The sequence below is a fragment of the Lipotes vexillifer genome, unplaced genomic scaffold (genome assembly GCF_000442215.2).
Source record: "Lipotes vexillifer unplaced genomic scaffold, Lipotes_vexillifer_v1.1 scaffold868, whole genome shotgun sequence".
Lineage (NCBI taxonomy): Eukaryota > Metazoa > Chordata > Mammalia > Artiodactyla > Lipotidae > Lipotes > Lipotes vexillifer.
Genome location: NW_006790424.1, coordinates 578120 through 605425, shown reverse-complemented (window position 1 = coordinate 605425; position 27306 = coordinate 578120). Strand labels below are relative to the sequence as shown.

Below are 27306 nucleotides of genomic sequence, written 5' to 3'. Positions count from 1 at the left end.
CAGCCCAGCAATATATGTTCCCCTTTAGTCTGTAACTTCCTTACACGTGTCATTGTATTAAATTAGAGATTTGTAGATTTGGCGTTAGTGAAGGAGAATTGACGCAACCCCTGAACTTTGCAGTTAACATGCTTTTCATTGCATAAAAATTTAATACACAGTTAGCACTACTAACATCTTCGTAGCATTACAGGCATACCTCAGAGATTTTGTGGGTTTGGTTCTGGATGCAATAAAGTGAATATCGCAATAAAGCGAGTCACATGAATTGTTTGGTTTCCCAGTGCATATAAAAGCCGTGTTTACACAGTACTGTGGTCCATTAAGAGTGCATAGCATTATGTCTAAAGAAACAATGTACATTCATTCCTTAATTAAAAAATACTTTATTGCTAAAAAACGTTAACCATCATCTGAGCCTTCAGTGAGTCTTAGTAATAACATCAAAGATCACTGATCTCAGATCACCATAACAAATATAATAATAATGAAGAAGTTTGCAATATTGGGAGAATTACCAAAATGTGTCTTAGAAACATGAAATGAGCAAATGCTGTTGGAAAAATGTTGCCAATAGACTTGCTCAGTGCAGGGTTGTCACAAAAGTTCAACTTGTAGAAAATGCAATATCTGTAAAGCGCAGTAAAGCAAAGCATAATAAAATGAGGTGTGCCTTTACTGGCCTAATACTGTGTGAGTATTTGTAAGATATTTTATTCTTTAACTTTTTGTTGTTGTTGTTCTTTAACATTTTTAAAGATACCCCTTTAACAAAAAGATCTGTCCTTTATGACTGACTAATAAAACTAACGTGTTTGAAGAAAGAGCTACTGTGTAGCTCTCAGTTTTTAGACAGATTCATTTAGCTTGATCTCAGTTTCCTTGTTTGTAAAAATGAGAAACTAAAAATTGCATTTGGCTTTCCTGATACTTATATTTTAATATCCTGAAGAAATATTGATGAATGTGAGTGCGCTTTATCTTCACAGTGAATAGAACATCTTGTGGAAGGAGGATGTGGTTAGGATTAGCATAAAATAAGCACTTGTCAGATGTGTATAACCTTCCTCCTCAGCTGCGTTGTCACATGGGGATGCTTGGAGAGCATCGCACGTATCTTTCCAAAATCACGTACTTTAAGGTAAAATTCTTTCTATTTCTATATACAGTTGACCTTGAACATCACAAGTTTGAACTGCGCAGGCCCACTTATTTGTGGATTTCTTTCAATAAAGACTGTAGTACCTCATGATCTGAGGTTGGTTGAATCCGTGGATGCAGCTCTGTGGGTACGGAGGGCCTCCTGGAAAGTTATACGTGGAATTCGATTGCGCAGGGCGTCGGCGCCTGTGACCTCCATGTTGTTCAAGGGTCAGCTGTATACTGAAATATAACACTACATCATGATGTTAAGAAGCCCACAGGAAACTTCGCTGTGACCAGTCCTCTTATAGTAAGAGTCTGATCTGAGAATCCCATTTAATGATTAAAATCAAGGGTGGATAAATTTTTTTCCTGTAAAGGTCCAGAGAGTAAATATTTTAGCCTTTGAGGGCTAGATGGTGCCTAATGCAGCTACTCACATCTCTTGGGATAGCAGGAAAGCAGCCTTGTGCAAGATTTAAATGAACGGGTGGGGCTATGTGCCAGTAAAAACACAGGCAAAGGGCCATAGCTTGCTGACCCCTGATTCAGAGAGCCCCCAGAAGAGCCCTTGATGGTACATGGCAGAGTGCCACGCTGCCCAGATATTGGATGAGCAATGCAGTGCAGACGTGTTCTTGGGTCAGTGACAGAATCCCGACCTGCCACTTAGGGACTGGTAGACTGTGCCGTTCTCATCCCAAAGGAACCAGCCACAAATTTCATTGTCATCAATGTCCTTGATACTCTTAATCAATAACAGGTCATTGTCATATATGCTTAGCCAATGGGGCACGTATGCCTGTGAAATTTCCAACAAGAACACAGGTATTTCTTTTGTAGTTTTTACTTTGAAAAGTCCCTTTATGAATAACCGTCTTATTTTTATAACAGTTTTGTGAAATATACGAGGCAGATGTTGTTATGCCACCTTCTAGATAATAAAACTGAGTCTTCAGTAAAGCCATTGGGTTGCTCAGAGCCACGTCATTACTCTGTGACAGAAATAGTAACAAAGTCCATGCCTTCTCGTTCTGCCTTTTGGCTCCCTGTCTGCCTCTGTAACGTGTCTATACTTCAGGTCAGGGGTTGCCTCACCACTTCACATCAGTCTCAGAAACCCAGTAGGAGAAGGGATAGTTTGGAATTGAAAGGTCTGTGCACGAGGGCTTTTTGTCCCCGAGTCTTGTCTTGCAGAACGACTTCAGGATTCACTCATTTAGGGCAGTGTATGATCCGGGCGGCCTGGTTTCCTTTTGGGTAGAAAGAAGATGTTAATAAAGCAGAGGGAAAAGACAGGAGCTGCTAGTCCAGACGAGTCCCTGAAGCCTCCTGATGACACGCGTGATTCACAGGCTGCAAGTGGCCGGTCTGGACTTGCTGGTCAGCTTGACTTCGCTCCGTACTTGAACTCCATTAAAAATGCCCGCTTGATCTCAGTTTCCTTGTTTGTAAAAATGAGAAACTAAAAATTGCATTTGGCTTTCCTGATACTTATATTTTAATATCCTGAAGAAATATTGATGAATGTGAGTGCGCTTTATCTTCACAGTGAATAGAACATCTTGTGGAAGGAGGATGTGGTTAGGATTAGCATAAAATAAGCACTTGTCAGATGTGTATAACCTTCCTCCTCAGCTGCGTTGTCACATGGGGATGCTTGGAGAGCATCGCACGTATCTTTCCAAAATCACGTACTTTAAGGTAAAATTCTTTCTATTTCTATATACAGTTGACCTTGAACATCACAAGTTTGAACTGCGCAGGCCCACTTATTTGTGGATTTCTTTCAATAAAGACTGTAGTACCTCATGATCTGAGGTTGGTTGAATCCGTGGATGCAGCTCTGTGGGTACGGAGGGCCTCCTGGAAAGTTATACGTGGAATTCGATTGCGCAGGGCGTCGGCGCCTGTGACCTCCATGTTGTTCAAGGGTCAGCTGTATACTGAAATATAACACTACATCATGATGTTAAGAAGCCCACAGGAAACTTCGCTGTGACCAGTCCTCTTATAGTAAGAGTCTGATCTGAGAATCCCATTTAATGATTAAAATCAAGGGTGGATAAATTTTTTTCCTGTAAAGGTCCAGAGAGTAAATATTTTAGCCTTTGAGGGCTAGATGGTGCCTAATGCAGCTACTCACATCTCTTGGGATAGCAGGAAAGCAGCCTTGTGCAAGATTTAAATGAACGGGTGGGGCTATGTGCCAGTAAAAACACAGGCAAAGGGCCATAGCTTGCTGACCCCTGATTCAGAGAGCCCCCAGAAGAGCCCTTGATGGTACATGGCAGAGTGCCACGCTGCCCAGATATTGGATGAGCAATGCAGTGCAGACGTGTTCTTGGGTCAGTGACAGAATCCCGACCTGCCACTTAGGGACTGGTAGACTGTGCCGTTCTCATCCCAAAGGAACCAGCCACAAATTTCATTGTCATCAATGTCCTTGATACTCTTAATCAATAACAGGTCATTGTCATATATGCTTAGCCAATGGGGCACGTATGCCTGTGAAATTTCCAACAAGAACACAGGTATTTCTTTTGTAGTTTTTACTTTGAAAAGTCCCTTTATGAATAACCGTCTTATTTTTATAACAGTTTTGTGAAATATACGAGGCAGATGTTGTTATGCCACCTTCTAGATAATAAAACTGAGTCTTCAGTAAAGCCATTGGGTTGCTCAGAGCCACGTCATTACTCTGTGACAGAAATAGTAACAAAGTCCATGCCTTCTCGTTCTGCCTTTTGGCTCCCTGTCTGCCTCTGTAACGTGTCTATACTTCAGGTCAGGGGTTGCCTCACCACTTCACATCAGTCTCAGAAACCCAGTAGGAGAAGGGATAGTTTGGAATTGAAAGGTCTGTGCACGAGGGCTTTTTGTCCCCGAGTCTTGTCTTGCAGAACGACTTCAGGATTCACTCATTTAGGGCAGTGTATGATCCGGGCGGCCTGGTTTCCTTTTGGGTAGAAAGAAGATGTTAATAAAGCAGAGGGAAAAGACAGGAGCTGCTAGTCCAGACGAGTCCCTGAAGCCTCCTGATGACACGCGTGATTCACAGGCTGCAAGTGGCCGGTCTGGACTTGCTGGTCAGCTTGACTTCGCTCCGTACTTGAACTCCATTAAAAATGCCCTCACATAGGGCTTCCCTGGTGGCACAGTGGTTGAGAGTCCGCCTGCCGATGCAGGGGACATGGGTTCGTGCCCTGGTCTGGGAAGATCCCACATGCAGCGGAGCGGCTGGGCCCGTGAGCCATGGCCGCTGAGCCTGCGCGTCCGGAGCCTGTGCTCCGCAACGGGAGAGGCCACAAGAGTGAGAGGCCTGCGTACCGCAAAAAGAAAAGAACAAAAAAAAAATGCCCTCACATAAACAAAAACTAGGGACTTCCCTGGTGGCGCAGTGGTTAAGAATCCGCCTGCCAAGGCAGGGGGCACAGGTTCGAGCCCTGGTCCGGGAAGATCCCACATGCTGCGGAGCAACCAAGCCCACGTGCCACAGCTACTGAGCCCATGCGCCTAGAGCCCGTGCTCCGCAACAAGAGAAGCCACCGCAATGAGAGGCCTGCGCACCGCAACTAAAGAAAGCCTGCACGCAGTAACAAAAACCCAACGCAGCCAAAAATAAATAAATAAATAAATTTATTAAAACAAACAAACAAACGAAAAAACTAAACATGTACATGGAAAGTAGGTTTGAGGGGAAGTAAATTCAGTAATCAAAATCTAGTTTGTTCATAGCAGAACTTGCATCAAAACAATTGTTTCCTTACAAACTTATCCAAACTTATCCTGTGTTTTTGAAACCTGGATCATTTGGTCTGTTTGGCCAAGGTGATTTTTGTGTTTTTGTGAATGAAACCTTCTAGACTTAGTCAGACTCTAAGTGCTGTTGATCATTCTTTTTTGGTTTAATGAACTCTTGAATATTCCTCTCCACCCCAGCCCTTGACCCCCAGACTAAAGTTGGACCTAGAAATGTTTTACATACAATGACTAAATTTGAAAGAATGCTTTGTTGGCTTTTTTTTTTGGTCGTCCTTTTTTGACTCAGTCTTTTAGGTACAAATACATCATTTAAAGATTTTAGAAGTTGACCTTTTTGGAAAGCAGATTTCTGAGGTGGGGTGTAGCCAAAGATGTGGTAGCAGAGACCAAGTAAAAGAAAACTAGGCATCCCCCTTTCTATTTCCCTTGGGCTCATGCCCCACCCCCCAACCCTGTCTTTTCCCGCCATGGCCCACAAGTAAGCCGGAGCTTAAGTTCTGGAGCTTCATGTCAACAGCTGTAATCCTTTCTCCAGCCCCCATGCCTTTGCTTTGATGGAATGAGGAACAGCACACCTTAGGTGAGATAATTTTGGTAATAAGCCAGTTCTTGAGCACGTAGGGTGTCTTTCTGATTGAGAATGAGGCCAGGTAGAAGGGAGGGAATGGTAGCGGGATGGGACTAGGGCAGAGCAGTGGGGGAGACAGAATGGTTAGTGAGCAGAACAAGGAAACGCAGACAGGGGCTACGTAAATGGGAATCAGTGAAGTCCTGGCTTATAAATTCTTAGCAGAAGTGGGCTTGAGGAGTCAGCACTTGTCTTAGCAAGAACCAGTGAAGCCAAACTAACCTCATTTCCTTTTCTGCTGGGGTTATGGGATTAGTCGATTACAGGAAGGTTGTAGATACAGTATATATAGATTTTTATTTTATTTTATTTTTTGTGGTACGCGGGCCTCTCACTGCTGTGGCCTCTCCTGCTGCGGAGCACAGGCTCCGGACGCGCAGGCTCAGCGGCCACGGCCCACGGGCCCAGCCGCTCCGCGGCACATGGGATCCTCCTGGACCGGGGCACAAACCCGCGTCCCCTGCATCGGCAGGCAGACTCCCAACCACTGCACCACCAGGGAAGCCCTATATAGATTTTAACAAATTATTTAACCAAGAGTTTCAGGGGACTGTAAGCTCCACGAGGGCATAGTAATAATGCAGTAAGTATTTGTTGGATAAATAAATACAGCGGTTAGGTTACTAGCCACTGGAGGTATCCAGCCATAGGTTGAGAGAGTCATTTGGCTCCATGATTGTAGGGAGGATACGAGTACCCAGAAAGGGATTGGACTGGTTTCTCCCAACCCTGACAATCTGTGCCCACCCCGGGAAAAAGCTGTTCTGGAAAGCAGTTTTAACCATTTGGAAGCTCAGCCATAACCTTGACTTTGAGAAACACTGCTTTGACATCCTGTCTTATGTTAGCTTAGTACCACTGTCTTGAGTCATTGCCGGGGAGGGAGCAGTGCAGAAGCGACCGCGTCTGAGCAGTCAGCTTCAGGCTTTGGGTGGGCTGTCTAATTACTGCTTATTGGCTTTTCTTTCTTTGGTGGTGTTTCTCTCTGGTCTGTGCACAGCAAAGGGCAAGGCCGTGGGAGACAGTGGAAGAGGAATTGCTTGCTCATCAGCCTCACTGCCAGGCCGAATCCCGAGCTATTGACGAGCACAGCCGGGCCTTGAAGCTGCATGCCCCGGCGATGTTGAGTGAATGCACTCTCACGCCCTAGGTGCCTGGAACCGAACCAGCAGGGACACTGTCCTCTGCTCTTGCACTTCCTGGGCTGGCTGGCCAGGCTCTCCTGCCCGCGTGCTTCTCCTGCCCCTGCGGTTCCTCCGCAGCCCCGAGGACCATGCTTCAGAGAAGGAAGTAGGGAGAAAAAAAGCCAGACGTAACACAGGACCCTGGGATGCTCTCAGCGGCTGTTGCATGAGGAAGCAATATAGTATTGTCACTTGCAGCTTCCTTAAGACGCACAGTGGTCTTCCTCATGACCAGCTGCCTGTCCGCTGCCAACTCCCTTAGGCGTTTCCGTGTGGCTAAACAGGGAGCCAGAAGCAAACAAAAGTCATGGCAGAGATTCTGATGGTTTAATCCATCCTGCTTCGCGTCACTAAGCATCAGGGCCAGATACGAGTGTGGAGCACGGGGTCAGTGGGAAAGGTGTGTCCTGTCCGACCAGCAGGAGAATCTTCTAGAATTGTCAGGGGTGTGTTTATGAGTGAGGAGACCCAGCAGTGAGGTAAACAAGCCTAGGATTCTGTTCCAGAGAGAGCCAGGGAGCTGGGAAGGAGTTTGCACGTATAGATGCGAGATGAGATGGTTCACAGGTAAGGTTGTCCTCGTCTGACCTGGGGGGGTCCACGCAGGAGAGCGTCCTGTCTGCTGGCCCTGTGGCAGAGGAAGTGACCCCTGAGCCCCTCATTGGCAGGGGAGTTCCTGAACCAGCACACTTCTCAGGGGATGGATATAATTCTAGACCCAGGTCTGGGGTGGCACAAGAAGGGCATTGGGGAAGGGATTTGAATGATCTCAATATATTTTGTAAATGAAATGAACATAACGAGGGTTTGAGAAGCAGCCGTGAAGGAAAACAAACTTGTTTCCTTCCTGATGGCTGAGGAGTAGACCTGTCCTGTGGCCTTGGCCACTGAGCCCAAGTGGTGTGCGGTGGCAGGGAGGACAAGTGGGTTTCCCCTGAGCATCATCCGCTCTCACGGGCAGCTCCCAGGCCCCTGGTCAGCGGGAGTGGAATAAACTTAGGAGGAGGAGACTGTCCCTAGCTCAGGGCCAGCTGTTTTCTGGAATCGAGGTTGGGGTGAGCTTTTTGCCTTTACTTCTAAATGATCTTCAGGGCCAGGAGTTTCCTGATTCACCTGGTGGTAGTTCTCCTGTTCCAGAATCACCCTGTTGGTCTCACCACCTTTTGAGAAAATCAGGGTTGTATTTAGGTTGTCTGCCTGGCAGCCAGTGCAGGTTGATGAGGGAGGATGCGAAATTGTATCTTGTTTACTGAAGGGGTCGACGTTGTCTCTGAAATGCAGGTGAAGCCGTATAATGTTTATGTCACAGTTGCCTACCCACCAGACACAGACACCCCCGGGTTTGCAGAAGAAAACAAAACCAAGGTAAGTACGCCTCTCTGTGCCCTGTTTCGAGTTTTGAACTTAGGAAACCCCTTTTCCCATTTTCTGTCTTTCCACCCTTCGGCCTGGGGGCATTTTCATCAATCAGAAAATTGAGTTCCTTTCAATTTATGTGCTTGCAAGAGGCCTCCGAACTTTCTGGAACTTTCATTTAGAGTCTTGGAGGATGTAGCCCTGTTTCCAAAGGCCATTTTTGCTAAGAATCTTCAAGCTTTATTTAATTAATAAGGTGTTTGCTTTCTGATTGAGAGTACAGCTTGTATTTTAGCTAACAAGATAATACTCTTTAAAAATAATATTTTCTCCCCTGGCCTTAAATACATTTAAACACCTGAAATGGTTGCTGATCCGTTGTCTCCACACGGGGGTCTAATGGGCGCCTAAGACTTAACATTTGCAAAACGAAACTTGTGATTCCCTCTATTATTTTCCATCTCGTTACCCGGCGCCCACCATTCCCCCAGCTGCTCAGGCTGGAAACCGCGAGGCCAGCCTTGATTCCTCCTCTCACACCACACATCCAGGTGACATGCACATCCTCTGGGCTCTGTTCTCAGAATTTATCCCAGATCAGACCTTTTTTTTTTTTTTTAAACTGCACATATCACTACCATCCCAGCAGTGAGAACCACTGATGTTTTTGCCTGAACTTCTCTCATGGTCTTCAGCCTGGTCTGCCTGCTCCTTTTCTTACCCCGCTGGGGTCTGTTCTTCATAAAGTAGCTAGTAATCCTTTTAAAGCCCAAGTCAGGTCTTGTCACTCCCCTGGTCAAACCCCTCTTGTGTAAAAAAAAGCCAAAAAACAAAACTGAAAGAAAAAACCCAAAAGATCAAAACCTCCTGTATAGCACAGTCCTGTAGAATGTTCTAGAATGGTGGAAATGGTCCTGCACGCTCCTGTATGGAAGTCACATTGTGGCTGTTGAACGCTTGCAGTGCAGCTAGTGGGGCCAAGACACTGAATTTCTAATTTTATTTCATTTTAAGTAATTTAAAGTTAGAATTAAATAGCACATGTTGGTGTTGGCTGTATATCAGAGAGTGCAGCTCCCCTAGCTCCCAGCGTGCCTGGAATAGAATCCAGAGGCCTCGAGCCTTTTGGGTCCTGCACTGTCTGGACCTCGGCCACCTGTCCACAGCATTTTCTCCTCTCCTTGGCCTTAGCCACACCGGAGCCCTGTCTATTCCTTGAGCTTGCCTGGCCTGTTTGCACCTGCGGGCTTTGCTCTTGCCATCCTCTCTCTGGATATTCAAATGGATCTTCCTCCTGTGTTTCTTTCCATCTCTGTACAGCCTTCATCTTGGAGAGGACTTCCCTGACCCTCTGTTATCTCAAGTATCCCTCCCGTGAGATGTGAATCCTCTTCCCTGGCCTTATTTTTCTCTATAGTGTTCATCACCTCTGGACATTAACATTAATACAGTGACTGTCAGTCATCCTGAGCTGAGTGCCAGCTCTGCACTTTGTTCAGATGAACCTGGCTTGAACTTTCTGAGCAAACAAAGTGGGGGAGAAAGGAATCAATCAGAACTTATCCCCTTGAAGTTGGTATTGATGTGTTTTCTTCTCTTTTATAAGTGATGCTTAGTAAGTGTGAATCTGCACAGCATAAAAATTGGCACTTATGCTCCATGGGCTGTATATTTGCAACAAGATGTTTATGATTTAGAAGGTTTTTCTCCTATTCATTTCTCTTTGGTGCTGCCTCTTAAAAATTACTACTATTTCAAAGAAGTAAATTTAAGCCAAATGAATAAGGGGAATCTGCTAAGCAGATTTGCAACATTTGGTAAGTGGTCTTTTAGGCAGAAGCCAAAGCTGACAAAGGACGGTGATTTCCCTGTGAAGATTTGATTTTGTTGTTAAATTGGGGTTTTTTGTTTTTCCTCCACTAAAATGTCAGGCTGACTTCTTTGGGTAAATAAAATTCTACCTTGATCTGCGGGTCCCGTAGGGGGCGCCATAGTGCCTTTAAATCTCCTGAGTATCTGGCCACACATGGTTATGTTAGCCTGGGGGTCTGGAAGAATCAATGGTGGCACCTTCAAAAGGGCTTTTCTGTGACAAAGTGAGAGAGTGGCATGGACATATATACACTACCAAACGTAAAATTAGATAGCTAGTGGGAAGCAGCTGCATAGCACAGGGAGATCAGCTCGTGCTTTGCGACCACCTAGAGGGGTGGGATAGGGAGGGTGGGAGGGAGGGAGACGCAAGAGAGAAGAGATATGGGGACATATGTATATGTATAGCTGACTCACTTTGTTATAAAGCAGAACAGCTCGGTGCTTTGCGACCACCTAGAGGGGTGGGATAGGGAGGGTGGGAGGGAGGGAGACGCAAGAGAGAAGAGATATGGGGACATATGTATATGTATAGCTGACTCACTTTGTTATAAAGCAGAAACTAACACACCATTGTAAAGCAATTATACTCCAATAAAGATGTTAAAAAAAAAAAGGGCTTTTCTGTTAATTTAGGTTCATCAAGAAACACTTGACTTTTATGAGCACTATGCTATTCTATTTTAAGAAAATATGTTCTGTTTTTTATTTTATTTTATTTTTTCAAGCCATTTAAGGCTTAAGTTTTGAAACTTCTAACTGAAACTCCCTTCTAAAGAATTTTTGAGCACATGTGTTGCATGTCGTTCCAAAGAAGATTTTTTAAAAATGAAAATAAAGACAGGGCAAGGTATTTTTTTTCATTTTTTTAAACTTAAGCTCTAATGGTCCTCATTGGAACTGAGACATATCCCACAGAGAGTAGCTGGGGTCTCCTTGTCTTGCTTCAGCTACTGGGCTGAATTTTATACAGTAACCAGTAATCAGTAAACTGATTTGAAATCTAGATAGAGAATTCTAAAAACAGGAATCAGTTCAAAGGTAGAAAACTGGAATTATGAATAAATTGGGGGAGGAGGGCTGTAAAATGATTTTTTAATTCGGTGGGCAGTAGTGGTATTGATAAGTCTATTTTTTTCACCTTTAGCCTTTGGAGACCCGTCTTATTTCAGAGACCACATCTGTTTGCAAACCAGAACAAGTGGCCAAACAAATTGTTAAAGATGCCATAGTAAGTAAAAACCTTGTTTCCTTTTATTAATAGTTAACAGTACTGTACTTCCAAAAAGATATTTTACCAGGGCTTATTTCAAAATATAAATTATTGGGGTTTTTTGGTGAGTTAAATTCATCATATCTAATATTAGATTGTACTTTTCTTCCCTTGTTGATTCCACGTTGATTAGTAGGTTCTGGAAACTAGTAATATATCTTAATCTTAGGAACAGATTGATCAGTCTGAGAACTTCGGTTCTTTGAAAGGAAAATGAGACTTAACCTGTGATGTGTAAACGGTATGTACTATATACTGTATACAGCATGTTGTCCTCTTCTCTCCTGCAGTATTTTCAGTTTTAGATTATTTTAGGTGTCTTACTGCCAGATGTGTTGATTAAGGTTTTTTCTTTCACCTTCCTTCTTCCCAGTATCCTTTTCCCAAATGTTTACTAATAAGAAAGTGCCACAAGCCCACTGGGCCATCTTCCTGTCAACTCAGCTAATGCACTTCCAGGCTACCGAGTTTATTCTGAGTCAGAAATGGTATTTTTAGAAACCAGGTGCTATTCTGTAGGACAGCCTATGTGCCACAAGCTTTTTGGCAGCCTTACCGTTAACCCACATGCAGAAAAGTATACATGTACAGGGGATGTCTGTAAACCTTAGGACCCGTTGAATTTAGGAAATTTGGGGACGATTGGAACGAGAAGCGTCAGGAGGCTGGGCCTTGGCCTGGAAGGAACGTCCGTGCCGTTGCATGTTCAGGCTGAGCCGAGCAGAATACAGGAAGCATCGAAGGCTATTAAAATATCTGCAGAAGTGGGGAGAACCTTGCCCTGATTGTGTTCAAAGGCATAGAAAGAGGGCAACCAGCGGATTGGGCGGACTTTGTTTTTCCTGCTTATCTCAAGTCAAAGCAAACACACTCCATGTTTTTAATGATCCGAAGCAGCTCTTCGTATTTTGGCAGGATTCATTTAATCTGGCGGTTCTCACGCTTTTTCATCTCTTGACTCTAAAGTTGTCGACAACCCCAGGGAACTTTTGTTTCCATGGGTTATACTTATCAATATTTGCCGTATCACAAATTGAAACTGCGTCATTTTAAAAACATGTATTCATTTAAAATAACAATGATAAATCCATTATATTTTAATGAGCATTTTTTATAACAAAAATTATTTTTCAAAACAAAATTTAGTGAGAAGGGTGGTGGTGTTTTACATTTCACTGGTTCTTTAATGTCTGTGTTAATAGAGGACAGCTGGATCCTCATAGCTTCTGCATTCGGTCTGCTGTAACATGTTATTTTGAATGAAGGATATAAAGTAGATCTGGCCTTACGGAGACATATAGTTGGAAAAGGAAGGAATATGTTATAGGCTTCTCAGATAATTGTGCACATTCTTATTTATTTTTTGGGAGGGACATAAAACCTAAACTGGATGAATAGTAGTTTCTTAAAGGTTAGTTGCAATGTGAAATTGAAACTCTATCAATGAACTTCTTGTTCTCTGTTACATGTTACATTGGTCTGCCTTGCACTTTGAATGTTTTGTATCCATTCATGGTTTTGTAACATTATGCATTAGTCATTTGGAAAATATGGATTCCTTGAGTTATCAAAAAAATGACATTCATTACTATCACTGCTGATCTTATTATAAAAGTCTTTCTGTATTGGGAAGCTGACAGTCTCAAAATGGCAGATATACATTTTCCCAATTCTTAATTTTTCCTTGAAATCTCAGATTTGAACATTGATCACAAAAGCTGCCAGTTTTCCTTGAAGCGACAGTCCTTTCATTCATTTTCTGCGAAATATCTTCCGGATACCCGTGTTTGAATAACCACAGATTGTCAGTCCATGGTTCTTGCATGTAAAAATAGTGTTCTGCAGAAAAAGCAGGACCTTTCCTGACTACGGTTGGAGGAGGGCTCTTCTTCAAGGCATCTGTCCCCTACCATGTGGATTTGTCACAGAACATTAAGACATGTCCTCAAGGGTTGAGATTTAACAAAACGATTAATTTTACTGCTTTATCGAGGGCATTTTTAATCAAAACTGACATTTAAAATTTTTTTGGAGATTTAAACAATTTCTGTTTTCTTTGTGTATTTATTTATCACTGCAAGTGTGTGTGGCAGTGGAGAGGCACCACCAGTGTGGTCTGTGCTAATGAGACAGCAGTTTTGCCCGTCAGTGCAAGTGTCACTGGGTGAAAAAGGCATTTAACGTCTTAGTATCATCATGACAATCGTTTTGTCCTCGTGGAAGTGTCTCAGGACACTCAGGGTCCATGGACCCACGTTTTGAGAAGTGGCTGTTCAGCCATCCCAGCCCATCTGCTGAGGCCACGTTCGGCTCTGAGCTGCGACATGTGCTTTGTTACCCTCTCCTCCTACCTGAAGTGAACAGACACACGTCATTGTTTCCAATGTGACTGAGTTGATTCCTTCCCATGTCGCTACTATTGCCTCTGTCTTTTCTTTTCCTTCTATTTTAGCAAGGAAATTTCAACAGTTCCATCGGCTCAGATGGGTACATGCTCTCGTCCCTGACCTGTGGAATGGCTCCGGTAACTTCCATCACTGAAGGGCTCCAGCAGGTGAGCTGAGCTGTGCCTAGGCCTCCGGACAGATGGACACACAGACAGACAACAGGCGCCTCTCAGTGAACCTCAATGAGAAAAGGCTAAAGGAAGACATAGCAGCTTTACATGAGGATGTGAAGAATTTTTATTGAAGTATCGACTTTTTTCTTCCTTTACCTGGAAGAAGTAAAAAGGAAGGAGGTTAAAGCTGTAACTTGAGCAATTTAGTCTGGGAAGAAGACTTTCATGCTGGGTACCGTGGATATAGAGAGAAAACACTGTCTCTGCTATTGGGGTGTTAATCTGGGTTCTCCTCTGAGAATCACTCATCTTCTGTGTTTGAAAAATGGAAACCTGTGTCACTAGGGGGATGGGGTGGACTTGCCTAAAAGTCCTGGAATATTAGACTGGAACAATTTCCTGTGGGTCAGGCCACAGAAGCTTAGGGAGATAAGTCAGGGATTCAACGCAATCCCTGCCCTCACGGAAATTATAGTTCGTCCAGAACACACACAAAAGTTAACTGCTCCTTGATGAGCCGGGTGCTGTGTTTGCTACTGGAGCATCAGAGGTAAGGCGACCTCTCTGACCTCAGGGGGCTTGCAGTCTAGATGGAGAGACTGATAAGAATGCTGAGGCTAGTTCAGTGCAGTGTAATGAGAGTTATAACAGAGGGATTGCTCTAGAAAGACCAAGCTGAGGATGACGGAGGGTAGGAGGAGGGCAGGGAGGGGTGGGAAGGCCACTGAGCAGGGGCTGCCCCCACTAGTGGGCAGTTTATGACAAAGCGCTACGCTAAATGTGTACTCGATGTGCAGTCAATGTGCAGTCGACCACGTCCAGACGGAAAGTCCCCGGGACTTAGGTGTTGATTTTCCTCCCTCTTCTCTTCTCACTGTGATTCTCTCTTAAGAGTACGTGCTACGGACTTCCCTGGCTGTCTAGTGGTTAAGACTCTGCTCTTCCGCTGCAGGGGGTGCGGGTTCGATCCCTGGTCGGGGAGCTAAGATCCTGCGTGCCGTGCGGCCAGGAAAAGAAAAAAAGGACGAGCCACTACATTTCTTTTAGATGTTTTCCCTGGGCTGTGACTTTACGTATGAAGTTCAACACGTCCACAGGAAGACTTTATAGTATTTTCCCCAGCATCCTGCCCCCTGCCTTCTGTCAGCAGTTCTGTATTCCCTGCCCCCGTGATCAGTGTTCACGTTCACTTCCGAGACCAACCAGAAACGGGCGTGTCATCGCCCACCCAGCTTCTCCTGCCCCTCACGTCGGGGCAGCTCTGTCCGCCCGCCCTCTCGTCCTGGGTTGGTCCACTTTCCTGGCCCTGTCGCTGCTCGTGTAGCTCAGACCAGGACACTCCGTGCCTGAGGCTTTGTGCACCAGAGGTTGTGAACCGGGGAGTCACGTGCCTGTGAAACGTTCTGTTTGGTCCATCTGGTATGAGCCTGCGTGTGGAAATAGAATAGTTTCAAAATTAGATTTACGTTCAAAGTCGAGATTTTGGACTTTCCTTGGAGACCCAGCAGCCCAGGGTCTGCATTCTCACCTGGCGTCACCGGCTGGCACGGGTGCGCAGGACACAGACTCCCAGCCCCTGTGGCGCGGCCCTCTGACCTCCGGCCCTGTCACCCCCTCTTCCTTCTCCTCTTGCCCCTCCTCTTCTTTCTGCCACTTTTTCATTGTTCCTCCATCCCCACTTTCCTTTGACCAACTTCCAACCTTCCTTCAAGGTCTCACCTTAAACGTTGCTTTTTCCAGAAATCTCCATGACTGGGTGAAATGCCTTGGACTCACCCCTGTTTTAGCCTCTGATTATGCTGTAGTATAATTGCTTTTTGTGTGTGTGTGTGTGTGTGTGTGTGTTTTTTCATTCCCTTAATTTAAAAAAAAATTTGACTTTATTTATTTATTTTGCGGTACGTGGGCCTCTCACTGCTGTGGCCTCTCCCGTTGCGGAGCACAGGCTCCGGACGCGCAGTCTCAGCTGCCATGGCTCACGGGCCCAGCCGCTCTGCGGCATGTGGGATCTTCCCGGACCGGGGCACGAACCCGTGTCCCCTGCATTGGCAGGCGGACTCCCAACCACTGCTCCACCAGGGAAGCCCTGACTTTATTTTTTAGAGCAGTTTTAGGGTTATAGAAAATGTGAGTGGAAATTAGTGAGTTGCTGCAGACCCTCTCTTCCCCTCCCCCCTCCCTATTATTAACATCTTGCCTTAGTGTGGCCGCACTGTTAATTGATGAGCCAGTATTGATACATTATTACCAACTGAAGTCCATAGTTTGCACTAGGGTTTATTCATGGCGTTATCCATCCATCCTGTGGTTTTTGACCAATGTAGAATGACATGTATCCACCATTACAGTGTCATACAGACTATTCACTGCCCTGACATTCCCCTGTGTCCACCTATTCATCCCCCACCCCCTTTCTGAACCCCTGGCAACCCTTGATCTTTTTACTGTCTCCAGAGTTTTCCTTTTCCAGCTTCCCTTTGGTTTTTACATTTTTCAAAATTATCCCTGCGCACACTTCAGAGAATCAAATCGTTTTTAAGACTCATTATGAGAAACAGCAAACCCTCACCCCATATCCCGCGTTTCACCTTTCTCAGAAGCAGTCAGGCTGCCCTCTTAGCTGGACCTTCTGACCTTCACCTCCTTATCTCTAGGCAGATACTGACGTGGCCGCTTCCACTTGACTCCTCGGTTCGGGATCAGGTACTAGCTCTGCTCCGAAGGATGAGGATGGAGCTCCCCTTGTTCCACGCTGTCCCACCTGCTCACACCCGCCTCTCCTCCATCCCCACCCTCCCTCTTTTTAGTGATATTGTGATTTTGGTTAGACCTGTATTGAGATCACCATCCTTAGGGCTATTTAAATGCTGTTCACAGCTGAGCTATGTAATGCACATAAGTAATTTTCCTTTCTTATGCAACCTTTTGTTTTCCCCGAAACTATTGTCGGCCTTTTTTATGTATTATTTCTGTGTATTATTCCTAATGACTGGTCTTCATGTCCTCTCAGAAACATCAGATACTCTTGTCAGTTTCACCACTGGAAGGAATGCCTCCTGGTGCCTTGTGATCTGCCTGTCAGGACTGGCAGCCCCCAGTCAGGTGCTTAGCTGACCCCGGCCTCCCCTTCACGGTCATCCTGGGGGACCCCTCTGCCTCTCCTGGGTATTGGGTCTCCTGCCTTCTGCGTCACAGGACATTGCCTTGCTTTGTTGACACCGCTCTCTTCGGCTGTTTACCTCTTCTGGTAGCTTCCTCAAAAAAGGGTGCTTGGGAGGCAAATTTTTTGAGGCTTTGTGTATCTGAAACGATTCCTCTTTGTAGTTTTATGCCTTTCAAAATTTCCACTTCCAGGTGTTGTAGTGAGAGTTCTTTAGTGGAGAGAGTGAAAATTAATGGATGTGGTTAATTGCTGTCTTAACCCTGAAATAGTAATTGCCCTTTTCCAGTTGGTTGTCTGCCCTGGTATGGAGTGCGCTGGTGGAGGCCGGCACTGGGCTTTCTCACCACAGTGCTCTCAGCACCTAGCGTAGGGTCTGCCTTTTATGGTCAGAACATAAACCTTAAACCAAAAAGCCTTGATTGTAGCTTGGATATTTGAGGTGCTGGTCTGGATCTACCCTAGCTCAGAGAACCCCAAGACTACTAAGAATCCCTATTTTGTTCTTTGTATAATTTGCATATATTAACTGGACAAACGTTTTGTCGTTACCTGTCTGGCAGGCCCTGTGCTCCCCAGTGGCTCAGAGCAGACAACTTCTGTTCTCCGTGTTCTGCTGGCACTTACAAAATTTTCATTTTACGTACTTATCGTTGGAGCAGATTGGAAGATGCGTCTTAGAAACTGTTTATCAGAGACATATCCTAAAATCCCTTGAAATGGATGATTGTGCCATCCTGTTGCATGAGCTCAAAGGTCTCTTTGTCTTGCAGGTAGTCACCATGGGCCTCTTCCGTACGATTGCTTTGTTTTACCTTGGAAGCTTCGACAGTATAGTTCGTCGCTGCATGATGCAGAGAGCGAAATCTGAAATTGCAGACAAAACTGCCTAATTCTTATCCCTTGGAAAAAGACTTTCTAAATAATTTGACCAGCTTGCTGCTAAACGGGACGCAGTTTTTGGCCTGCAGACATTCATGTCTTGCTTTCGAATCTGTGAGATTGGACCAGTGCTCTTCAGAAACCTGGCTGCAAGCAGGGGGATAGACGTTCAACTCCAGAGAATATTATTAATACTATGCAAATTTGGAGCAGGAGACCACTTGATTCTCCGAGGCGGAGAAGTGATGGTAAGGGAATTCATAGCGTGTGAGCAGGGTAAATGACAGGGTTCCAGAGTGATCACTGAAAATTTTTTTCTATTTATTCTTTTTTTTCCCTGGTAGAGATCAAGTCCAGAAATGTACTTTCCAAGCACTTTTTTTAACCTTTCATGAGAGGCAGTTTATGGGTTCCTGGGGCCTTTTTCTTTTCTTTTTTCTTTCTTTTCTTTTTAACTTGGTGTATTTTATTCCAGATGCATTTTATACATTGCCGTTGTGTCTGAGTGCATAGTAACGTCCCTCACTTACTCTGTTGCTGGTGGACTCTCGTGGCTTCTCTCTCTTTGATCCCATAAAACTACAAGGGGGATGGGAGAGGGCAATGCAGTGGAACAAAGGAGATAAATATTTTCCAGTTGGAAAAAATAATGCTTTCTTGTCTTCTTTAGACTCAGTTGCTTAGGGCACTGTTCATTTTTCGTTCACCGGGAAAGGCAGGCTCCTAAAATGTTTTCTGAAGAGAAGTCAAATCTTAGTAGCTTAAAAGTTTACAATTTCTTCAATAGCCATGATGACCTGAAGCTCACCCATGCCATTGTAGTGTCTTATTCTTCCCATGTCTTCCTTTCCAATTTTGCTTATACTGCTATAATATTTTTGTAAAAAAAAAAGAGAAGACCAGTTTTTTTTGACTTGACTTTTTAAATTAGTTAATGAATTTATTAAAGCAAATGAAAAAATTAGAAAGCGTGACCTTTGTCTCCTCGTAGCATATATGTAGCTTTTAAGAAAGGCTGATGATAGCATGTTTCAGTTTTATTCACTAAGAAAAAAAATGTAGGACGACAAGGCCGATGTTGAAGATACTCGTTTTTGAAATAAAATGATCACCCTGTTCTTTCTGTGACTCTCCCACTGACCCTGAGAACATCCTCTCTGTACCACATGTTAAGAAAGCCCAGCCATCACTCTCACCGTAGAGACCTGGAAATCCTGTTGGTCCCCTGAGTTTTGTTTCGAGATGCCAGGCTCCGTTGTCCATTGGTTGGATTTCCACAGCAAGTGCCTCTGATGAATTTTAGCCACCGCTACCTGCTTCGCTCTGTCATTGTATATGTTCCTCCAACTTTGAGGGCAGTCACCTCCATTGTAACGCTGTGTCCCCTCCCCTTTGCATACACAGTAAGTTTATACATTACCACCTTCCAGTTCCTTTTGGTGAGAAAAGACCACTGCTTTTGAAGAAGAAACTTTTTTTTTTATTGTTTAAAAAAAAACAACACAAAAGGTTGTTTCGGTAACAGTACAAAACAATACAATTCTACAAAAGATTAAAGACCTAAAAATTATTGCAAATCTTTTTTGCTTTTGAGTTTTTGAGCTCTTGACTTTAAAATGACTTAATTTTTACAAAGTAAGAGGTCTAATGGCTTTAATCCATGGTGTCTTTTTAAAAGACATGAGAATGGCACATTTTCAAACACTGACAAAGACAGAAGAAATTATTATTTAATATATAAGTTGCTTGAGATGACTTCATTGCAGTTTACGGGGGTGGTTTGAACCCATAATGGTTTCATGAATCTTTCAGCCTTAGAGAGCCATCATCTGCAAAGTTGAGTCATATCGGGCAGCCTCTAAAAGGGAGTAAAGGCTGTGTTTTCCTAATTCATGGATACAAATTAATAGCTGGGTGCTTCTCAATTTTATTCTTTTCTCATAAATGTTTCTTGAATGTTGGCACCTTCTACTGAAGGTCTATATTAAAATCTAGTCCCAGGTGATGCCTCATTTAATAAAATTAACTATTTTGCAATAGTTATTTCAATATACATTTCTCAAGGTGTCCTCAGAGAGAACACTGTGACTCCAGGTCATCTACTGCCTGAACAAATTTGCAATCCCCTGTGCCACGGTGGGGAGATATCCCCAACCCAAACGAAGCTCAGGCATGAGAGCAGATTTGTGGAGGTTATAGTATCAGGGAATGGGCTTCTTTGTCAGAGATGGCAAAGGTCTACATTCTTGTAACCAAAAAGCTTTGAAAACTGAGGTGTTCCTTTTTTTCTCCCTAAATTTGGTGCCGTAATTCATTTGATAGCAAAACCTGACTTGAACTGATTTGAGATTATTATAGTTTTTATTTATGCCACTCTATGGGCTGTTCATTAATTTTGTCCGAAGAAATACCAATGGGTTTGACTTACAGGGATTGCCCCAGACTCTGTGGAGATGTTTTGTAATATCCAGTATATGCCCCATATTACCTTTTTAAACGCAAAAAAAAAAAAAATGATGAATTCTGAAACACATCTGGCCTGAAGGGCTTTGGATGAGGGATTGTAGAAACTTAAGCAGCATCACATAATGATCTGGCTTCATCCAAAACATGAAAATATTACAAGGCAAATTCTATTTTTTATCCTTTTTGGCTCAATTCTTGTACAACCTTTTTTTATACTGACTTGCTTTTTTGCTCAGGGGAAGAAGAGAAAGCCCGAGTCAGATTGTTAGGGAAACTACTGGCTTTTCTTTAAGGATTGCATTGATTCAACACTTTCTGTTGTACCCAGAAGTGGGTGTGTCTTACTTGTGCCAGAAGTTCAATCATAATTCTGTTGAAATGTGGGTTCTCTCTGTGTGAGACATAGGTTATTATGTGAGTTTCAGTTCCAAGTGTCTGCCTCTGCTAGGTTGGCGTGTACTGTTTTATTATAATGTATTTGTGAGTATATTTATTTTAAAATGCTTAACGTTACTCAGCCTTAGAAATTCCAAAATATGTTCAAGGACCCTCTGTCATTGAAAAAGGTGTAAAAACAATTCTCATTTATTTTTACAAAAACAAAGTCAAGAGAGTTGTTCTTTATATTTTAAAATTTAATTTTCACACCTGAAAGGAGAAGAAATTAAAAATGCTGTTAGTGATGGCCCCTTTATACAAACACATATATGTTTAATTATGACTCTATTTGGATCTGTTAAGCCATATATTGTTGATTCTTAGAAGTAAAAATTTGAGAGACCATTTCTAATATTTAGATGACAAGAGCATTTTGATCATAGTTGCTTAGATGCAAAGAATTATGTCTTTGTCTTTCTAGAAGTCAATACCATAATAATTTCTTTTTCTTACTGAATTGTATCATCAACAGATTTAATTTTATTACATCATATTCCACTTTAAACGTGTCTTAACTCACTTGAGGACACTTAAAAGATTCACGCTTTTTGACATAAAATGTTTTGAATCTTTCTCATTTCCTTATCTTCTTAGTGACTCAGCTTTGAAAAAATACCTACTAACCATAACCTTCCATATTCTGGACTAAATCTTGTTTAGTTCAGACCAGTGATGGCAGATTTGGTATTTTGAAGAGGAGGTAATTGCTATTATATTTTACATTTGCTTGATGTGACAACTCTAAAGACATTTTTAAACTGATAAGAGTGCCTATGGCTATTTTGATATATATTAGAACCTGTGTTTGCTACTTTAGAAGCTTTTGTGGCAGAATTGTAACCTGATTTTCATATCTTGTACTGAATCACAACAAGAAATAAATGGGGAACACGCTTTACAGATTCAAAAACGTCTTTTTTAGAAATGTCCATTTTTTTAAAGAGATGTTTAAACAAAACACAAACCTCTTTCATAATGTTATCCTAACCTTGCATCTTAAACACTTGACAAGGCTTGATTTATATCACTTTTTTAGGAAGTAATATTTTCACGGTAAGTATTTCGTATTCTGGGCCCTTGTTTCAAATATGTTCAATGTTTGTTTGACTCCAGTGTGGGATATATGAGTAAAAGAGTAAGAAATGTGGAATTTAATAAAATTTCTTAAGTAATTATGTTTCATACACAAATAAATTGATTTCCCATACTTTAAACCTTCATATTCCAACAATGAAATATCTCCTAGACTCTTGAAGGGCATAGAAGAGAGATACGGGAAAGGACACGCCTTAATATTTATTTCTCCGTCCTTAAATAGAAAAATTTTGGTCACATCGAGAAGAGATGCTTTGGATGTCTTGATTGGCAAACTTAACCTGTCTTTAAATTTGAGCAACTTATATATGTAAATGGCATAGATATCACTTCTATAATTTTTTATGTTCGGACGTTTAAAAAGAGAAACATTTCCTAACTTCTGTTCCACTCCTGATTTCATACACCCCATTTTTCCTCCTTCAGCATGTATTTATTGAGTGCCTGTGACGAGCTCGGTATCCAGGCGCCAGGGATATGACTTTGCATAAACAATCTGTCCCTCCCTTGTGGCAATTACATTTCTTATTTCCCTCCCCCCCTTCATCCCTCTGGAGGCTCTTACAAGCCTTACGAGAGGAAGGGGAACCACTCCCCATTCCTTTCTTCAGGCCTCTGAATTTTATGCCACAATTATTTGAATACCAGGCACTATTCTAGGCTGGGAATGCACAAAGGCAAATATGGTCCCTGCCCTCAAATAGTTTATAATCTAGGGAGAAAGACACACGTCAGAGATTACATGGTGATCCAACAATAGCTATGATTAAGGTATCATAACATTTGAAAACGTAACCCGTGCCAGTCACTGTTGTGAGTGCTTTGTATTTTACTCATTTAAATCATCCACTAACCCTACCAGTGGTACCTTTATATCCCCATGTTATAACTGAGGGCACAGGCACAGAGCTGGTATAAGTAACTAGGTCAGGGTCGCAGCTGCAAAGCGATGAAGCCAGGATCCACACCAGTTTTCTGTCTTCGAAGCTCCTAGCCTGCGTACGAAACCTCTTCTAATGGCATAAGTGGAACCCTAGGACTGCCCAGGATAGTCGGGGATGATCTCACAGGGGAGAAAGTTGTTGAGGTAAACCTTGAGGAATGAGTATGAATTTGCCACAGGAAAGTTGGGTTCCTTTCAGGGAGATGAGCAGATGTGCAAAGGCAAAAGACATGCGAGATCTTGGCGTATTCCAGAAAGCACATAGAGGTGATGTGGCTACAAGAAGGGAAAGTGGAAGGATTGGGTGGGTGTCCAGGGGGCAGGCTGGGTCCCATCATCCCATGTGCAGGAGTTGAGATTTCGGCCTCTGAAGAGCTTTGAGCAGAAATATGAAATGGCAAGATTTAGAAAGATCATGGTTCCCTTTGAAATTCAGGCGTTGCTGAGCCCTTGCGCCTTGGAATAAACATTTCTCATTACTTTGGAAAAAAACATATTAAGATAGAAGATAAACATATTGTTAAGGGTTGAATTGTGTGTCCTCAAAAGATGTTGATGTCCTAATCCCCAGTACCTGTGGATGTGACCTTATTTGGGAATGGGGTCTTCATAGATATAACCAAGTTAAGATGAGGTTATTAGGGTCCTAATCCAATGTGACTGGTGACCCCATAAAAATAGGAGAAAACAGACACACACAGGGAGAATGCCACAGGAGGACAGTGGTACAGATTGGAGTGAAGCAGCTGCAAGCCAAAGATTGCCAGCCCCCAACGAAAGCTAGAGGTAAGGAAAGATTTTTCCCTAGAGACTTCAGAGGAGCGTGGCCCTACTGACACCTTGATTTTGGACTTTGAGCTTCCAGAACTGTGGGAGAATAAATTTCTGCTTTAAGCCACCACCCAGTTTGTGGTACTTTGTTACTGCAGCTGTAGATAACAAACGCATTAACCTTGATTTTTCTAAATGTGTTCATCAACAGTTAATGTCTGGGAGATACTGTGCTCTGTGCTAAAGAGTGTAAGAGGATAAACATTAGTTATTGAACATAAGAGTGTATATTCTTTGCCTGTTTCCCCTCAATACTATGGTGTTTCATGTCAATCCAACAAGAGCAGTAAACATTTGAAACGTATAAGACAAGTTCCTAATCTCAGTTGATTCACTTTAAATGCCAAGTAATTAATTTGAAAGGAAAAAATTGCCACGAGTGAGTTTATTGTGCTTTCCTTTGTAAACCACACGTAAACCTTATTTGCTGGCTGTTAAACTTGCGCAACAGAATGACTCCCCTGCACTTCGTTGCTTGGTTTCAAAAGTCGTTGTTGGGGCTTCCCTGGTGGCGCAGTGGTTGAGAGTCCGCCTGCCGATACAGGGGACACGGGTTCGTATCCCGGTCCGGGAAGATCCCACATGCCGTGGAGCGGCTGGGCCCGTGAGCCATGGCGGCTGAGCCTGCGCGTCCGGAGCCTGTGCTCCACAATGGGAGAGGCCACAACAGTGAGAGGCCCGCGTATCGCAAAAAAAAAAAAAAGTTGTTGCTTAATGATTCCAAACATTTTTTTGAGGCTTAGGACCCACCAAAAATTAGCCAGGTGGGTTTTTCAGTTAAACCAAGGCTTGTTGGTTTAGATTTGGTAAAAGAGTTCCCTGATGAGGACAAGGATGGTTTGAGAGCACACAGTGGATTACTTGGATGCGATCACACTTACAGAAGAGGGGCTCTGGAGCAGAAATGAGTCAGGAACAGTACTACTGTTAGTATTACTAGTAACTAATGCTAATAGGGAATTAGTATTATAATAATAACATTTTATAATGTTTGCCAACAACATGTGTAAACTGTCTTAAAGCATATGGCCCTATTTAACGTAAGAGTTTGTAGTATATAAGATACTTATGTCAATTATATCTGAATAAAGTTGGAAACAATAATGTAGAAGGATATTTGAACTTGGAAATTAGTGTTTTAGATTTTGCTTATCTAGGCCTGTGAGATGTTATTTTTTAAGCAGTTTCTTTTTCTTTTATGCAGGCTATCTGTTTTTACTCTCCCTACTCAGTTCATTTTGTTGATGGATTTATTTTCACGTCAGTTTGCCTAAATGGTTTGGGGTCATGTTTTATGTTTTTAACTCTTTCATCTTACCTATTAGTTGTCAGTTCCCTCTCATTAAACACTGTCTTTCTATCCTTGTTTTAAATAAAAATTTTAATAGTTGGTAAGATTTGATATATACCTATATTAAATATTAGTATTTATGTTCAGGTTAGAATAATGTCCTTTTTGAATTTCATAAACTTTGGGAAGATTTATATTGGTGATGGATGAAGAGAACCTTCTGAATGATACTGTTAAACATCAACCAGTAGGTGGCAAAAACTGGCAATAAAAAGCTTTTTGTTTGGCAGATTGGAGAATAAAGAAGGGAAACACAGGCCTTTCAGACTCTTGGTACAATCTCCATTCGCTGCATCTTGTTCTTTTCTCTTCCCGGTGCCACCCTACTGCTAGAAGCCAGCCAGGCAAAACCAGGAAAAGGACCATCCATTGGCTCTAAGTGGAAGACGTCTTGGGAAGTGAAAAGCCCACAGTGCCTACATTTTGAAGGTTATCGGAAGATCTCTAGATTCGCACCTAGGATTCCTGACTCAGACCAGTGCTCCCTCCGCTAGCTCACCAATACTCACAGACAAATAGTTAAGTCACACACCTCCAAGGAATACCTGTCCTTACATTTTGGGTGGACTCTAATAAGCATGCAATCTGAATGGAGGAACGGTTTCACTCTTTTGATTGAAAGAGTATCCAGAACACTCCTAGGGAATATATAGCCTTAGTCAAGGAATAATGCAGACCTGTCTGGAGAATGTTTGGTTATGGTCAAGATGCCACTTAAGTGTGGAGGAATCTGTAAAGTGAGGCTCTGTGGAGTAAAGGAGAAAAAAAGGCAGCTTTCCTTTCTCTGGGAATGGGATATCTGTTTCCTTCTGGTCTCCCTCTTTGCAGAAGTACAGTCTTTTTTTCCAGCTCTGGCCTCTCATTTCCTCACTGACATGCAGGGTCTCAAGCACTAAGGCTTTCAATTCCTCTTAAGTAATTTTGGGGGGTTAGGACAAGGTTCTGAGAAGATCCCTAAACCATGATGTGTGGCATTAACACGGGCTTCTGCTATTCTGTGAAAACATATATCCAGGTCAGTCTATACCCAATGTCTCTCTCCAGGCCAGCACACCTCCCTGCCACTGCCATGGATAAAAGGGGACTTTGTTACAGCAGTTGGAAGGCGAGAAGGACCACCTTCCTTCATTCCGTCTTGCCTGGATAAGACATTTGTACCAGGCACCCGTTCCTATATGCAAGAGGTTGGCATGTTGGCCGATTGTATTTGATAAAATGAAATGAAAATAATTTGCCGTGCTTATTTTGCCACAGAATGAATGCTTTGATTTTAGGAATGAGACAAAATATAGTGTGAGAACATATTTGTACACATGGCAGTACTCACTTGTCATGTTTCTATGACCTCAACAGGCCAGTGTCCCTATATGTTTGTACTTGAGTCCTATTAGGTAAGCCGCCGTGCCAATTTTTTCCTGGCACTTTATTTGTCAAAGACTCTTAGAGATAAAAATAAACACATGCAACTTGTTTGCCCTATGTGCTTTTCTCCTGGGAGCTATTCATCCTGGTGAATTTTTTTTAAAAAATGTGTACATATGTATGTGTAATATATAGGTTTGTGTATGTATAGATAACTCGAGAAGGTGCAGACATCTAAGATTGGCTGCTAGGCGACCGCGGAGGCCTTTAGAAACCCACCGACCCTGGCTGGGGGTCTGCGGGCCTGAAAGTTGCCCTGTAGCCCCCAGTGGCGTCCAGCCCTCACCCAGTGCCGAAATTGTTAGGAGCAGAGGAAAAGCATTTACTTAACCACTCGAAAGCCCTTGGTATCCCTCACTAATCCCTCGGCCGCGCCACTGAGAGCTCTGTGTGGCCTCGGTCACGGATGGTGTCTCTGGAGTGTATGTTGTGCGTGGACACCTAGGAAGCAGCTTGCACGTAAACACGATGCTTGGGGCTTCCCTCGCGGATGAACGTGCAGCGTCGCCTCTCTTGATGGGAGGGCAGCGCTGAGGCCCCTGGTAACACGATGTGTGGACACACACACACACGCACGCACGCACGCACACACCGCGCGCGCGCACGGCTAGAAACGGTCGAAGTCCCTGGTAACACGATGTGTGGACGCGGACGCGGACACACACACACACACACACACACACACACACCCGCGCGCGCACGCCTAGGAAGGGTCGAAGCGATTCCCGGCGCTCTTCCAGCGCTTGTTTTGTCGGCGTCCCCCCAGCTCCTGGCCCCGGCAGCCGCCCGACCGGCCGCGTGCGGCTCCCCGGGCGCCCCCGGCCCCTCGCGGGCCCCTGAGACTCCGAGCGCGCGCCGGGCCCGCCGCAGGCCCGACGAGGCCCCTGGCACACCCACCGCGCCGCGGCCGCGCGGGAGGCCTGCGCCGCCCGCGCCA

At 43.6% G+C, this 27306-nt stretch overlaps 1 protein-coding gene across 2 annotated transcripts in view; it reads left to right on the top strand.

The window, feature by feature from the left end:
• KDSR (3-ketodihydrosphingosine reductase) overlaps positions 1–17961 on the top strand; it is a 38644-nt gene extending 20683 nt beyond the window's left edge. Inside the window, exons 6-9 of one of the 2 annotated variants that reach the window (XM_007463697.1) lie at positions 8002–8085; positions 11096–11179; positions 13674–13775; positions 17715–17961. In XM_007463697.1, the coding sequence (XP_007463759.1) occupies positions 8002–8085; positions 11096–11179; positions 13674–13775; positions 17715–17834 (390 nt within the window). In that variant the 3' untranslated portion in view covers positions 17835–17961. The remainder of the gene's footprint in view (positions 1–8001; positions 8086–11095; positions 11180–13673; positions 13776–17714) is intronic. The other variant, XM_007463696.1, reaches the window with a different exon arrangement.
• The last annotated feature ends 9345 nt before the right edge of the window (positions 17962–27306 follow it).